The 16536-nt window shown below is 46.5% G+C and overlaps 1 protein-coding gene across 9 annotated transcripts in view; it reads left to right on the forward strand.

The window, feature by feature from the left end:
- GLT1D1 (glycosyltransferase 1 domain containing 1) overlaps window positions 1-15307 on the forward strand; it is a 63557-nt gene extending 48250 nt beyond the window's left edge. For 3 of the 9 annotated variants that reach the window (XM_088659742.1, XM_088659743.1, XM_035098453.3), the window contains exons 11-12: window positions 6610-6708; window positions 11990-15307. In XM_088659742.1, coding sequence (XP_088515868.1) covers window positions 6610-6708; window positions 11990-12136 — 246 coding nt within the window. In that variant the 3' untranslated portion in view covers window positions 12137-15307. Of the gene's footprint in view, window positions 1-6609; window positions 6709-10935; window positions 11619-11989 lie in introns of those variants that run through there. The other 6 variants (XM_088659744.1, XM_088659745.1, XR_015947498.1 and 3 more) reach the window with 5 other exon arrangements.
- The last annotated feature ends 1229 nt before the right edge of the window (window positions 15308-16536 follow it).

Genomic DNA, 16536 nt, shown 5'->3' on the forward strand with positions numbered 1-16536 from the left:
GGAGGGGAGGGGGTCTTCACGGGGAAGCACTTGCTAGGAACAGAATAAATTATTTGTTTGTTGTGTTTTTAAAACCCACCTTTTTCTAGTTAATTTTTATTGAATGTTTTCAACATAACAGTTGAAAGTTTTCTACAATAAAAGTCAAACTTGCCTAAAGACAAAGAATAACTCCCCTTATGAGGAAAGGTTACAGCATTTATGGAGCTCTTTGAGGCATAAAGCCATTAAAGTGGTATACAGAGCAAAAAGAGAGAGAGCATAGAACAGGCATCCCCAAACTGCGGCCCTCCAGATGTTTTGGCCTACAACTCCCATGATCCCTAACTAAGAGGACCAGTAGTCAGGGATGATGGGAATTGTAGTCCAAAACATCTGGAGGGCCGAAGTTTGGGGATGCCTGGCATAGAACAATGCTCTAAGACAGGCATAGGCAAACTGCGGCCCTCCAGATGTTTGGGACTACAACTCCCATCATCCCTAGCTAACAGGACCAGTGGTCAGGGATGGTGGGAATTGTAGTGCCAAAACATCTGGAGGGCCGAGTTTGCCTATGCCTGATCTAGAGAGACAGCCTCCTTCCCTACAGTCCATCTCGGATGCCAAGATCAGCAGAGGGGACCCTCTTGGTACTTCCAGCACCCTCAGAAGTTCAAGGGGCGGCTGCAACCTAGGGCAGAGCCTTCTCTGTGGCACCCCCGAAATTGTGGCATTCCCTCTGTGCATAGATGCACCTGGCACCTTCATGATGTAGCTTTTGTTGGATGCTGAAGACTCACCACTTTACCCTGGCTTTTGACATCAGAGAGAGAGAGAGAGATGGACCTACCTCGTTTTCTTTTAACTGATTTAATTGTAACTCAACTCAGTAACCTCATTCAAATTTGGTGGAATCAACAGGCCTCCCCTGTCCCAAAATTGAAGAGTTGGAAGGGATCCCAACTCTTCTTTGGTAAGTCTTGCCCCTATGAGGCAGTTGCGGAGGCTGAAGGTCCCCACCTTCCCACAGCTGTCTAATTCTCCTCCTTTCTTGGGTTTTCCCCAAGCAATCTGATACTACCTGCCAGCCTTTGCTCCTCCCACTTCATGCCTCTCCTGGTCCTGGGAGATCAGGAGGAGGGGAGGTTGTTGCAACAGGAGGGGGAGACAGCCTGGTTCCTCTCAGCCTCTTGGCCCGCTTTCTGTCCTGCTTCTGCTTCTGGACTTCTCTATGCCACAGACTCTTCCTGCTCACTAAACCCGGTTACCTCTCCAGCTCCTGACATCTCCTCCTCTCAGTCTTCTCTCTTTTTTCCCTCTGCCCCCCATCCTCGTCCCATCACCAGTCCCCTGGCTATGGGCCTTCTCCCCTTGGCAGTTCCTCAGCTGGTTCCTCCCACCACTCCTCTGTGTCCAACCAGTCCACAACACTTAGAGCAGGGGTCCCAGACTACGGCCCGCGGCCAGATGCGGCCCAATTGGCCTCCCAATCCGGCCCGCGACGACCCCCACTGCCACTGCCCGCTCTTACGGCGCGCAGTGTGGTGGCGCGCTTCCAGATTGGAAAAAAGCGCCGAAAATCGTTTTGTGCGCATGCGTATGGGCCTCTCCCGACCCAGAAGAGGTCATTTCCGGTGCACTTCCGGGTCGGGGGAGGCCCATACGCATGCGCACAAACGATTTTCGGCGATTTTTCCGACCTGGAAGCGCACCACCGCGCCAGTAAGCGTGTGTGCGCATGCGCACGGGCGCGCAGTCCCCCGCCCTCCGGCCCAAAGCCGGGTAAGTCTGGGACCCCTGACTTAGAGGCTGCTACAGAGACACTCCCCCCCCGAAAAAGAGACTTCTGAGCTTGGTGGAACAACCACAGGGTCTTCCTCCATTAGTCTTAGCACCCAAGAGGGTCTGTAGGAAAGGAGGTGTTTTTTTCCAGGTATTTGGGGTCTAAGTCATTTGGGGCTTTAAACACTAATTGAAAGCCACCTTGACTTACACTTGAAAAGAAAAAGGTTTTAGATTCAGGGGGAAAGGAAAAAAGTGGGGGATGGGGGGGTGGATAGAAGCACAAATCTCCAGTTTCTTTCAACACTTACCTCTAATCAGCCTTCCAAAGGCCAAAGGGTCTCGAGGGTTCCCTACCTGAGAAGCTTGGAAATAAAATCTGGATCGTCATCGACAGGCCAGATCCCCTTGTGCTAAACTACCTTCCTCAGGAAAGAAGAGCAAAGCATTAATGCACGGAGTGGGAAGGGATGATGGAGAAAATCTGTACACAGAGTCCAAAACAGGAAAATAATTACATTCCTGTTGGATCATGCCAGGGGTCCCCAGACTATGGCCCCCGGGCCGGATGCGGCCCAATTGGCCTCCCAATCCGGCCCGCGACGACCCCCGCCGCCCGCTGCCGCCGCCCGCTCTTGCGGCGCGCTGTGTGGCGGTTCACTTCCAGATCTGAAAAAAAAATGCCGAAAAATCGTTTCCTGCGCATGCGTATGGGCCTCTTCCGACCCAGAAGAGGTCATTTCCGGTTGCACTTCCGGGTCGGGGGAGGCGCATACGCATGCGTACAAACAATTTTCGGTGATTTTTCCGGCCTGGAAGCGCGCCACCGTGCCCAGTAAATGGGTGTGCGCATGCGCACTGGCGTGCACTCCCCCACCCTCCGGCCCACTGCGTGCGCACTCCCCCGCCCCTCCGGCCCGCCGTGCAATTGGCGCAGTGGGCACCGGCCCAAAGGCGGGTAAGTCTGGGACCCTGGATCATGCCATAGTGCAATTTCTGGCCACGCTCCTGATTTCCAATCAAGCTGCATCGGTCCAAAAGTGGTCCATGTGCAAGAATGGCATTTTCTTGCCTACTCACTCTCACAAGATTCATCAGCAACGCTGACGCCTTTCTTCAGATCTCATCCATTGCTGGATTGTGTCTCCAATCCGTTCCTGGGTTGAATGGGGCTGCGAAACCAGAGGGAGGGAGAGAATTTCTGCCTAGCCTTATTAAAAACAAACCCATAAATAAATCACCACCAGCTTCACATTCACCTGCTAGTAAAGGCTCAAAAAATATAGGCACTTCTAAGTACAGTGGACGGTCAGGTTGCGAACATGATCTGTGCGGGAGGCATGTTCACAACCTGCAGTGTTCGCAACCGCAGCGCCGCATCTGCGCACTCATGGGTCACAATTCGACACTTCTGCGCATGTGCAAAGCGCAATTTAGCGCTTCTGCGCATGTGCGAGCGCCGAAACCCAGAAGTAACCCGTTCCGGGACTTGCGGGTTCGGCGTGCGCAACCCGAAAACACACAACCTGAAGCGGCCGTAACCCGAGTATCACATGATATTTTCAGAATTTACTGGGGGCTGGGAGGAGGTGACTGAGGCGTTCTATTTTGGTTAGATTTATTCACTCATTTCTAAGATTGTTATAGGGGACTATTTGGTTCTGTCCCAATTCCTTTTCTTTAGGGATCAACCTCCCAGAGGTAGGAAATTCATAATAGGTGAAGCTGCCCATTTCTCTATACTTCTCATTACTATTTTGTGCTCTTTTTTGGTAAAGGATTATTCTGTCTGTCTTTCGCATGGACGATACCCTTGGCCCTGACAGTGAAGTAGCACCATCTGCCTAGAATGGAAAGAGAAGATAGCTCTTGAAGAACAGTGCTATTTTAATTAGGAAAAAACAACCAACAACCCCTACCTGAGATGGACAACAGGAGGAATGACCATCTGTCAGAACCTTGTTTTCATTAACCAGGGGCAGAAAAACTGCTCCGGAAAAATGAAAGTGAAGCCTCAGACTAATTTATTTAAAAATAAATAAATTCAGGACCATCTTGTTCAGCCAACACTACATCCCTGGGTGGATTTGAGCTATGAGGACGTCCAACTTCTATCAAGAGGGTTTTGTGGGCCCAGGTGGCACTGTGGGTTTAAACCACTGAGCCTAGGGCTTGCTGATCAGAAGGTCGGCAGTTCGAATCCCTGCGACGGGGTGAGCTCCCGTTGCTCGGTCCCAGCTCCTGCCCACCTAGCAGTTCGAAAGCACATCAAAGTGCAAGTAGATAAATAGGGACCGCTCCGGCGGGAAGGTAAATGGCGTTTCCGTGCTCTGCTCTGGTTCGCCAGAAGCGGCTTTGTCATGCTGGCCACATGACCTGGAAGCTGTCTGCGGACAAACGCCGGCTCCCTCGGCCTATAGAGCGAGATGAGCGCCGCAACCCCAGAGTCGGACATGACCTGGACCTGATGGTCAGGGGCCCCTTTTCCTTAAGAAGAGCTCTGCTGTGGGTTAGATCAAAAGCCCATCTAGGCCACCTCTCACAGTGGCTACCTCTCTTCTAAAAATAAATAAATTGTTGGTCAAGGGCAAGTGGATCAGAAAAGCATATTCATGGAAGCATAAATGTTAGCCAGGCAAAGAGACAGGTTTGTTTATGGTTGAGTCAGATCAGATCAGGAAGAACCTTCTTTGATAAATGGGGTGGTAGCCAAGCTAAGACCTGAGAGTGACCTGTCTGCATCCAGACTGTGTTTAAAGTGACCCACACACGAGATGCTGGTCCACAGATTCAAGGGGATCCTGGTTCAAATCCTGATGCAATCCTGATGCACACGCAGAGGGAATGAGATTCCCCAAAGACTCCATCACGCTTCTGTTATATACCCTCACCTTCCTTGTTTTCAGTGCCAGAACTCACATGAGAAGTGCTGAAACTGAGATCTGGCAAATTCCTCCTGAAAAAAAAGCCCTGCTTGTTTTATACATATCCTCCGTCACTCCAAGCGTCTGGTCACCCCATTCCCAGTTTTATGCTCCCCATTGGAAGACTGAAAATGTGTTTGTGTCCTGGCCCTCCCTGTCCAGTGAAGAACTCACAAATCTGGTTCTGCAAGAGGCTTTGATTTTCAGATCAGATCAGTGTATTAGGTGAGTGTCAGTTTACAGAAATCAGCAGCAAGTTCAAGAGAAGTTAAATGCATGGCACTAAGCGTGAGCATTGATCCAACAAGCGCCACATCCCCTCACCTTCCTTGTGAAGAGCCTTCTTCCTTGTGAAGAGTGAGGCAGGCACAGCTATTTGTGCAGCAAGCGACCAGAGTCTCACCACTGTGCAATCCAACGGAGACAACCAATTCCAGTGGGTTGGCTACGTGAGGTTTGTCCACTCCATCAGACATCTCTTGGGGCTCTCGAACAGACACACACACACCCCAACCCACTGGGAACCTAAAGGAAGTTTTTGCCTGGCTAGAGTGTCTCCTTGGAAGGTTGCTCAGAAAGGGATCTGGCCCTCAGACTGAAAATAATCCCTAGTCCTGCCTTAATGTCTCCCTTTGCTGAAAAGAAGTCAGGCTGAAATTATGGCAGTTAGAACCATCACTGGAGCAAACTTCATAGAATCACCCTTCTCCCTTCCTAATACAGTGGTGCCTCACTTAACGAATGCCCTGCTTAACGAAATTTCCACTTAACGAAAGGATTTTTCAAGCGGAGGTTGCCTCGCTAGATGAATTCGTTTTATGAAAAATTCGTCTAGCGAATCGCGGTTTCCCATAGGAATGCAATGAAATTCAATTATTGCGTTCCTATGGGCAAAAAACGTTTTTAAAAAAATTCAATGCATTCCTATGGGATTCGCTAGACGAATTTTTCGTTATGAGAAAAGACCCGTGGAACGAATTAACTTCGTCTAGCGAGGCACCACTGTAGTCATAGAAATCATGGAATTGTAGAGCCTGCAATGCCATTGGTGGCTGTTCTGGCTGCCTCAGCATAGGCAGTGAAAAAATGCTTGAGCAAAGTCCCTCTGCTTACTGGCAAACACGTTCCATTGAAGTCAGTGGGGCTCACTTCTGCATAGATAGGTTTAGCACCACACTGTTAGCCAATTAATCAATGAAACAGAGCCGTCCTTCCCACTAATGTGTTTGTGCGCGAGTGTGCAGGCATGCTCAAGTAATCCACTTTTTCTGTTTTCTACCCCCTCCCCCCCGCAATCCAAAGAAAGCCCCCCCATGCTTTCCTTCTGGGCCGATTACACCATGGGGAAATCACGTCCCCCCCCCCCCGTGATAATGACAGTAATTAAAAGCACATTCTCTCCTAAGTGCCAGTGAATCGGTATGGATTGAACAACCTGGAGAGTGGATTTCTTTCTGTTGTCTGACACCGCAGTAATTTGTACAAGATGAGCCATTAAGCGCTCAAAGGCACCACATGTTTTTCAGGATTTCTGAGGCTGGCGGCGGTAATTAAAATTTCAGGTTGGGGGGGGGGTCGCTTCTTGACAAGTGCGCAAGCGGGCTCCGTGTGCTTCCCCAGAGATATCGAGGATTTACCTCATGCCATTCTATGCACCGGTGGTTGCTGGAAATTCCTGTCCCTCGTGAAGATTAACCTCTGGCAGATCCACCAGTGCTCTCGAGCCCAAATAAACCCAAATGATGTATTCATAAGCACACAAGAGGACCCCTGCTGGATCAGGCCAGTGGCCCATCAGTTCCAGAATCCTGTTGTCACAGCAGCCAACCAGGTTCCCCAACAGGAAGCCTGTAAGCAGAACTCTGAAATTTTCCAGCTCTACCTAACTAACCCCCAACCTTTTCTCCTCTGTATCATTCACTAGGCAATGGATTTAAATGTTCCGGTGATGGCAAGGAATATCCCAGGGAATGCTGCAGTAATCACACACAAGACAACTGGGCTGCTATACTCAAACCCCCAGGTAAAAAAAGAAGTGCCGTAATGACCCAATGCACACCAGCATTGAGAGCCAGTGTTGTGTAACAACTAGAGTGTTGGACTAGGACCTGGGAGACCAGGGTTCAAATCCCCACTCAGCCATGAAGCTCTCTGGGGGACCTTCAGCCCGCCACTCACTCTCAGCCTGACCTACCTCACAGGGTTGTTGTTAAGATAAAATGGGGAGGAGAACTGCATGTGCCACCTTGAACTCCTTTCAGGAAAGGTGGGGTATAAATGCAATCAACAACAACAAATGCTGGAATTTAAACCTACATAGGTTAGGGTTAAGGACCCAGGTGGCGCTGTGGGTTAAACCACTGAGCCTAGGGCTTGCCGATCAGAAGGTCGGCGGTTCGAATCCCTGTGACGGGGTGAGCTTCCATTGCTTGGTCCCAGCTCCTGCCAACCTAGCAGTTCGAAAGCACGTCAAAATGCAAGTAGATAAATAGGAACCGCTACAGCAGGAAGGTAAACAGCGTTTCCATGTGCTGCTCTGGTTTGCCAGAAGCGGCTTTGTCATGCTGGCCACATGACCTGGAAGCTGTACGCCGGCTCCCTCGGCCAATAATGCGAGATGAGCGCGCAACCCCAGAGTCGGTCACGACTGGACCTAATGGTCAGGGGTCCCTTTACCTTTACCGTAGTTTAGGGTTATGGTATTCAGTGGTGAAGGATATGATCACCGTTGATATCAAATGACACGTAATTCATGTTGGGCTCCCCCCCCCCCATTTGTATTGTGTTTCCTTTGCACTGAAGTGAATGGCGTGGAATAATATAATAATTCCAGTGCTGCTGTATGTGACAAACATGGCTTAGAATGAAAATTGACACCTTCTTACCTCCCTAAGTTCCACGTTCTCAAATCGGCTTCCCACAATGCGGCTGAGCAATTCTACACCAGACACTCTAGGGTATTTGGGGAAACCTCAAATGGCTGGCAGCTTTGAAAACCTGGCTGCTGCCAGCGAATAAGCCTGTGGCCAGGGAAACAGATTTGTGGGGAGGAGGCCAAAGCAATACTAACCCCATAAAGGTCAAAGTGGGTTTATTGCCAGGCACCAGGGTACTAGCAGCTACTTAAGAAGAGTGATGGGAGAGATGGAAGTCTCCAGGGGAGACCTTAGACAATACCTTTTCGCTTGAAAGGGACCTGAAGGATGGATCACATTTTAAGGAATGGGGAGGGCTGTGGTTCCAAGGCAGAGCATCTTATTTGCCTGCAGAAGGCATCCCCCACCATCTCCAGGCAGGACTTTGCAAGATCCCCTGTCTGAAATCCTAGAGAGCCCCTAGTGGTCAGTGCAGACAGTATGATTATGATATATTAAATTTGTTGGTCACTTCATCTTGTCCAAGGAAACCAACAGCAACCAACCAATAAACAAAGGAGCAACCACACAGAGATACATTAAAACCAAAGGGAAACTGAAATGCATTAAAAACAACCCACCCAATTCTAAAAGGACACAGAGATTTAAATGCCAAAGGCCTGGTTATAGAGTAAATTTTTTGCCTGTCACTGAAAGAAATGTAAGGATGGCGGCAGGTGAACCTCCCTGGGGAGTTGTTGTTGTTTAGTCGTTTAGTCGTGTCCGACTCTTCATGACCCCATGGACCAGAGCACGCCAGGCACTCCTGTCTTCCACTGCCTCCCGCAGTTTGGTCAAACTCATGTTCGTAGCTTCGAGAACACTGTCCAACCATCTCGTCCTCTGTCGTCCCCTTCTCCTTGTGCCCTCCATCTTTCCCAGCATCAGGGTCTTTTCCAGGGAGTCTTCTCTTCTCATGAGGTGGCCAAAGTATTGGAGCCTCAGCTTCAGGATCTGTCCTTCCAGTGAGCACTCAGGGCTGATTTCCTTCAGAATGGATAGGTTTGATCTTCTTGCAGTCCATGGGACCCTCAAGAGTCTCCTCCAGCACCATAATTCAAAAGCATCCATTCTTCGGCGATCAGCCTTCTTTATGGTCCAGCTCTCACTTCCATACATCACTACTGGGAAAACCATAGCATTCCACAATTGGGGAGCCACCACAGAACAGGCCTTCTGTGCATGCTCTAGTTATCTCCCGCTTGGACTACTGTAATGCGCTCTACGTGGGGCTACCTTTGAAGGTGACCTGGAAACTGCAATTAATCCAGAATGCGGCAGCTAGACTGGTGACTGGGAGTGGCCGCCGAGACCACATAACACCGGTCCTGAAAGACCTACATTGGCTCCCAGTACGTTTCCGAGCACAATTCAAAGTGTTGGTGCTGACCTTTAAAGCCCTAAACGGCCTCAGTCCAGTATACCTGAAGGAGCGTCTCCTCCCCCATCGTTCTGCCCGGACACTGAGATCCAGCACCGAGGGCCTTCTGGCGGTTCCCTCGCTATGAGAAGCCAAGTTACAGGGAACCAGGCAGAGGGCCTTCTCGGTAGTGGCGCCCACCCTGTGGAATGCCCTCCCACCAGAGGTCAAAAAGAATAACAATTACCAGACCTTTAGAAGGCATCTTAAGGCAGCCCTGTTTAGGGAAGCTTTTAATGTTTGATTGATTTCTGTATTTTAATATTTTGTTGGAAGCTGCCCAGAGTGGCTGGGGGAACCCGGCCAGATGGGTGGGGTATAAATAATAAATTATTATTATTATTATCATTATTATTATTATTGTGTTGCCACAAGACCTAGACCTCTCGTGAAGGAGGCACATGAGGAAGACACTCCGTGCCACTGAGGCCACTCAAGCCTGGATCCAGAAGTACCCCCAAGCTATGTACCTTCTCCTTCAGAGGGAGTGCAACCATATCAAGAGCAGGCAACATCCAATCCATCCAGTCTAGGGAACCGCTCACTAACAGTGCCTCAGTCTTATGTTGATTGAGCTTCTGTTGGCTCTCATCCAGTCTGCTACCACAGCAAGACAACGGTCCAAGGGGTCCAATATATAATGTTCTTATGTTCCTATGTTCTGATATTCCACAACTCCCACCTGGTTAGCATTTAGTATTCTAAAGGCAACTGGCACCCAGGTAGCAGCAGGAACAGCAGCGAAACCCAACTATCACTTTGATTTTAAGTCCCCAGCATGTCTCCTTCGCGCACAACCATGCTTTTGAAGCTTCACCCTATATCCCAATTAACTGGTGGCCTTAATTAGGCTTGGAAAGGAGGGGTGTGTGAGAGTATTAATCCTGTTGAGTCTATAAATTAAATTTGGCCTCCAAAAACAGCTAAGTGCAATGATATCGTGCTCCGTAAGGGGGAAAAAACCCAACACCAGCAGATTAAATAAAACTGCAGAGTGTAAAATGCATTTTTGTTCAGGGTGCCTATGATTAATGCATACTATTAAGTCAAGTCTGAGGAAGGTAGATTCTCTGTTTTCATTAGACTTTGGCAGTCGCTCTTCCCTTACCCCTGACCCTCCTCCCACCCACCCCTTCCGATAAAACGATTGTGCCGAACATTTTTCTCCCTGGAGAGTTCATTGTTCCCCACGGTCTTCACAAATGAATCTCTTTGTTAACAAATGCAATTGGTTTTTCCGGAAAGAAAGGTACTTGTATCAACGTGGAACTCACCTCCCCACCCCTGCTGTGCGTTGGAGAGACAGAACTGCTTGATCTCAAGCAAATGAGAGGTTGCTTATTGCCCATAGATCTTAAGTCTGCAAGTTCGGCTAGTCCTTCATGGCCTCCGTACAGGAATACTAGTTCCTGAACGTTAAACAACTTTGGATACTGGTCTCACACCTCCTTCATATATGCTTGCCCCCAAATGTAGAGAGAGACTGGATCCAGCTGGTGGGCCAGATCCTGATCTCCCCCACCCCCCCCCCCAGGCTCATTGTGGGAGTGAAACTGGTGGAAAGGTGGCGTTGTGCAATTGATAGCTGCAACAGCATCCTCCCTGACCACCAGCCCTGCCTTTTTATTTGAGGAGGAAGGATTCCACGCTGAAAGGGTTTTAGACAATCCCTTGACCTTCACTGTAAAGGAGAGCTTGCCAAAGTTTGAAAAGTAAGTTCTGTTTCAGGGTGGCAAACCTCAGGTCCTTGGGCCATATGTGGCCCTCCATGCTCTCTGTCTGGCCCTCAGGATTTTCCCCAGGCCACGCCCCTCACTGGCCTGCACTCCACCTTCTTGACTGTTTTTGCCTCCCTGGAATGTGTTGTTTTATTCATTTGCATGTATGTGTGTTTCAATTTTTTTCTGCACAAAAGCATACAGAAGCAAAGATTACAGGAATATATGTGTTCTGAAAGCTGTTATTCTTGCAGAACATATCCTATTATGATTTCATTCTTTGTAAGTACCCAATACATTTTAATCATCAGTGCTATTCTATCTGCATTTGCTACCTTTCATGTCACCTGCGAAGAAATGTTAAAGCTATTGTATGTGATAATTCTGCTCCACATATGTCATAAAAGGAGATCCTAATCTTTCAGCTTTTGCCTCCTTCCCTCTCGCTGGGTCGTATTGTGCTTCCATTCTCTTTTTACTGTTGGCATCTTAGAAGAAAATGTTCTTGAACTTGTGATAATGCCTCTTCCTGGCTTGGATGGAGGACAGAGAAGTGTGTTTATAGACACATTGGATCAACCTTCCCCAACCTGGTGCCCTTCAGATGTTTTAGGCACAACTCACACAATCCCATCCAGCACAATCTGGCTTTTGGAAGCTGTCGCCCAAAACATCTCAAGGGAGCCAGGCTTTTACGTGGTTGGAATTGAGCCAGCTTCAAAGTGGAAGCTGCATTCATTAAAGCCCCGCTTTTGTCTCTGTTCTGTGGCAGGCAGCCCCTGGAAAGCCCTCCCCCCTAACCTGCCCTCTTCCATAGACCAGAGGCAGAACATCTGCTTTTCATGCCGGAGGTCCCAAGTTAGGTCCATGGCATCTTCAGGTAGGTCTGGAAATGCCACAGCCTCAAATCCTGGAGAACCACTTGCCAATCCATGTAGACAATTCTGCGCTTGATGATCTGACTCTATGTAAGGCAGCTTTTCCTGTTCCCTTGCAACATGGCAAGTTTATAGAGCGGGCATCCCCAAACTGCGGCCCTCCAGATGTTTTGGCCTACAACTCCCATGATCCCTAGCTAACAGGACCAGTGTGGTCGGGGAAGATGGGAATTGTAGTCCAAAACATCTGGAGGGCCGAAGTTTGGGGATGCCCTGTTATAGAGTGCAATCTCCTCCAGGCACAGGCCTATTATCTTGTCCTTTTGGATATTGGCCGTGGGTTAATAACAACAGCTATTTCTCACCGTTTCAGGAGTTTGTCCAGCTGTCTAAAAGCCTGATCAGCGACCCATTTTTGCACAAAGAGATTGTAATGAAGGCAAAGGAGTACGTCACGAAGCACCACTCATGGGAACATGAAAGGCAAGCGTATCAGAACCTTGTGCGGATGCTTCAGTGATGCACTTTGCGTCAAGATACAGGAACCCAGCATGGATGGATCAAACCAGCCAAGCCAATCAGATTTTTGTGATTAATGACACTTACTGATTACCCCCCCCCCCCCCGGTATCACCTGCTCTCTGTGGTACTAGTTGAAATGTAGTATACAGTGGACACTAGAATGATTGCAGGGGCTTTTTTCCGCGAGAGGACAATATTCACAGATACGGACAATCAGCGATGTATTGATATGATGCATTTTCTTGGAATTATACGCATGCACACCTATGCGTAAGACATTCAGATGCAAACACATGCACATTAGGAATGCCGTTGGATCGTGGAAATCATTCTCAATCTGATTTATGGGCCTAGTTCCAGAGAAAGCAAGTTATGCAGTAGTCCCATTGAAATGAGGAGGTCGAGTTAATTGTGATTGTTCCATGTCCTGTTAATTTCCATGGGACTTCAGCGGCTACGGTTCTTTTACTGATCACACCCTTAATCAGTTGATCCATCAATTTGAAAGAGCATGTGTGTAAAAACACTTGTTTTAAAGAAAAAACAACACAGAACTTTCCTCCCGGTGCTAATAACAGCAGGGGAGGAATTAAACTCCACTTCTGCAATCTCAATAATTATGGCTCTTCCCCCCCGCCACATCCACTGTTTCTATTATTATTATTATTTTATGTGCCCTTAAGCTGGGCCACAACAAACACTTTAAAAGGGTGTCTCTCTTGGGTGTAACTGAACAGATGCTATACAGCAAAGACATACGGCTGCTTTGACTTTGCTCCTGCCAAGACCTTCCACTAACAATGTTGGCTGGGGCAATGTTGTCACTCTGACATGTCCACTGGGGGGGGGGGGGCTGACGTATTTATATTGATTAATGTCCACATCTTGAGTTGCCGTTTATTTCTTCAAGTTGATGTTTACACCAACTTCACATTTCCTGGAAACCGGTCACTACCTCAGAATATAATAATTGCAATACTGCATTTTTGTGGAGCCTCGTAAATCTCGTTCGCATTTGGCCGCGAGAAGGGAAGTTGCGAGTAATTTGTATCCAGTACTTTGTGTAAATCCGGCTGCTTTATTTCCCCCCCCCCCTCTGAATCACACAGTTGTTGGCACCATTAAGCATATTGTAATAGGACTCTGCATTTCCAAAAGAGAATTAAAGGAGGGCTCTTGTGCCTACAGATCTCAAAAGCAATTGTGATTGATTTCCCAGTGGTCAAAGTAATGCCTTTGGTTCTCCCTCCACTTCGCCATCACCACCACCTTGACTGAAAAGATTGGTAGGATTCTGGCCCATTCACAGCACAAGTCTCTATTGTCTTTTATTTATGATTTTCAGTTATATGCATTTCAATTGTTTTGCAATCATTCTAACATTTCAAAACTTGACTTCCTTCCTCCTCTTTCTGTGGTTCCTTAGATATTGTTTTTTTACATCTCCTGCATATTCTAAATGAACTTATTCTTTTATTCATCTACTTTAAATATATGTTCTTATGAAACTGCAGGTTATTAGAATAATCCTGCCAATGTCCTTTTGTGTTTGCAGTTTGTTTGAAAGTTTTCAATTAACTATTTCCATTTTTTTAAAAAATAAATCATTTATTATCTTGATTTCTTATTTTTTTGGTAAGTTTCACCATTTCTGCATATTCCATACATTTTTGTATCCATTCTTCTTTTGTCGGGACTTCTTCTTTCCATTTTGGGGCAAATAACATTCTTGCCGCTGTAGTTGCAAACATGAATAAATTTCTATACAGTATGGGTAGTTCTGCCCCTATAATTCCCAAAAGGAAAGCTTCTGGGTTTTTATATATATATAAATGTTATTTTAAACATCTTTTTCAATTCATTATATATCATTTCCCAATAAGCTCTAACCTTACAAGAAGACCACCACATATGATTAAAAAAACCTTTCTTGTTGCATTTCCAACACTTAACTTGATTTTGATTTATACATTTTTGCCAATTTACTCGCCGTTAGATACCATCTATATAACATTTTCATATAATTTTCACTTAAACCATAGCATGGTGTAAATTTTATATCCGTATTCCACAGTTGTTCCCATGCTCCCACAGTATCTAATGCCCAATGTGTCATTGAAGATTTTACTTGCTCATCCTTTGTCTCCCATTCCAATGATATCTAATACCTTTTAGACAGCACTTTGACATAACATTCTAACACAGTGATGGCGAACCTTGGCACTCCAGGTGTTTTGGGACTACAACTCCCATCATCCCTGACCACTGGCCCTGTTAGCTAGGGGTGATGGGAGTTGTAGTCCCAAAACACCTGGAGTGCCAAGGTTCGCCATCACTGTTCTAACAGATCTCTCTCCCGTTGTGATATTTGTTCTATTTTAGATGCTCGTTGAAGACATGGTTCTTTCAGTAAGACTTTACGCAACCAATGCAAGATGGTGCCTGCAACCGGTTGCTGGTTCCTTGCCCAGATAGCTGGCCTGCGTCAGTTGTCTCCATGTCACACCAGGTTGTTGGACCAGGGCACCTCTTAAATTTCCCAGAATGCCACTAATCACTCTGGGGCATCGTGGGAAACGAAAATCTCAAAAGCCAGGCCAAGGAAGGCCTTTGTTCTCCCAATTCATATCTCTATTGAAATTGATTTTATATGTGTGTGTCTGTGTGTAATTGTTGCTTTTCATTGTTTTACATGTAATCGTGCAGGTTTTGTTTTGTTTTGAAATTATGTTTAGAGATACAGTTGTTTTAACTGCTTTGATCTATGTAGTTGTTCTATATATGTTTTCATTGCACCATAAATCGCTCCAGGAAGCGATTCATAAGTGAAATAAATAATAATATGAAATAAGGAATTAGTTATATAAGAGGAAAGCATAGTTGATGTTACTTGTAAATAGGGAACTGCTATGGAAAGCTTGGAAGTTTATTCAGTTTTATGTCTGTTTGTGGTCTTCTTTTGTTGTTCCTTTATTTTCTCTTCTATAAGTTTTATTTTTAATTTTGTACAAGTTTATATAAGTTTATATAATTTTGCATTTGTGTTGTGTTGTGTTGACTTTGTTGATTTATGTTACTTTTGTTGCTTTGTTATTTATGTTACTTTTGTTGCTTTGTATTTTATGTTTGGTACTAAATAAATATATTTTTAAAATTTTTTAAAAAATAATTATAATTATAATAATTTCCCAGGAAAGCTAAGCAGAAACCAGAGTTAATTACGAGGCTAGCAGTGGGTGGAGATTGCCTCTCACAAGTGTGAACAGACAGCTAGCCCTACAGCGTTACCCAGAATTCCTTGCAACACTCAGGGCCTCTTGAATGAACAATACCAATGTTGGAAAGGTTCCCTGGGGACAGAGAGTTTGAAAGCCACTGATTTACGGAGTTGATTATCGTCTTCTGTTTCTAACTACTGACAATTGGAGAAGCTTAATAACAAGAAAAAAGAGCTTGTCTCCTTAAGACTGGGCAGTAACTACCTTTTTTTCTTCTTGTGGCGGCTCATTGTTAATTTGGGATCGCTGAGCCATCCATTAAGACTTTAAATCACTCCAGTCAATTTTGGATTGGAAGTGGCATCCCCCAAGGAGTGGTGCTTAATCCACCAAGCCATCCAGACAGTCGCGCGCACACACACAAAAGTCAGTATGTAACAAGTCAAGCTCTGGCAGGTATCTGGCACCCTGGAACAATCGACAAGCACTCTGGGTTTGAAGGTGATGTAAAAGGAGGATGCTAATTGTGAGGAGTTTAAATTGCAGCTTAATTTATGGCAGGGATGACATGAGTTTCAAGGAGGATTGTGAGCATTTCCTTCCCGTGGGCAGGGCCGGTGCTATCGTTTTTTGCGCCCTAGGCAAGATCACCTTCTGGCGCCCCCCCCCCTAAATAAAAAATAAAATAGAAAAAATAGATAATAGGAAAAATAGAAGGAAAATAGAAAATAGGAAAATAAAAAATAGGAAAAAGTAGAAAAAACAAAAACAAAATAAAAAAAACAATTGATCCGGCTAAAATCAATATACGAACGATCACAATATTTCATTGGTGTTTTTAAGTGGGCTTAAAAACTTCCCAAGCGAGGAAGCCATGGAGAGGCGAAGGCGGGATGCTCCCTCGCAGCTCTAGGCAGGTGCCTAGTTTGCCTAAATGGATGCACTGGCCCTGGCCGTGGGATGGGGGTTCAGAGCCAGGACTTGGCATTCTCCAGCATTGCCATAGGGCCTGCCCCATATGCCTGCCCTGCAAACCCCCATGAGCTTTGTTTTTTGCAGGGGAGGGCAGGAAAGGCCTTGGCCCAGCTCTCAAGTTTTCCATTTCCACAAGGCCACAGAGTGACCTTCCACCAGAGGCATTCTGGGAAATCAAAATGGTAGCTAGTTTCAGCAATAGAGC

The sequence above is a fragment of the Zootoca vivipara genome, chromosome 16 (genome assembly GCF_965207765.1).
Source record: "Zootoca vivipara chromosome 16, rZooViv2.hap1.1, whole genome shotgun sequence".
In the NCBI taxonomy this organism is placed as follows: Eukaryota; Metazoa; Chordata; class Lepidosauria; order Squamata; family Lacertidae; genus Zootoca; species Zootoca vivipara.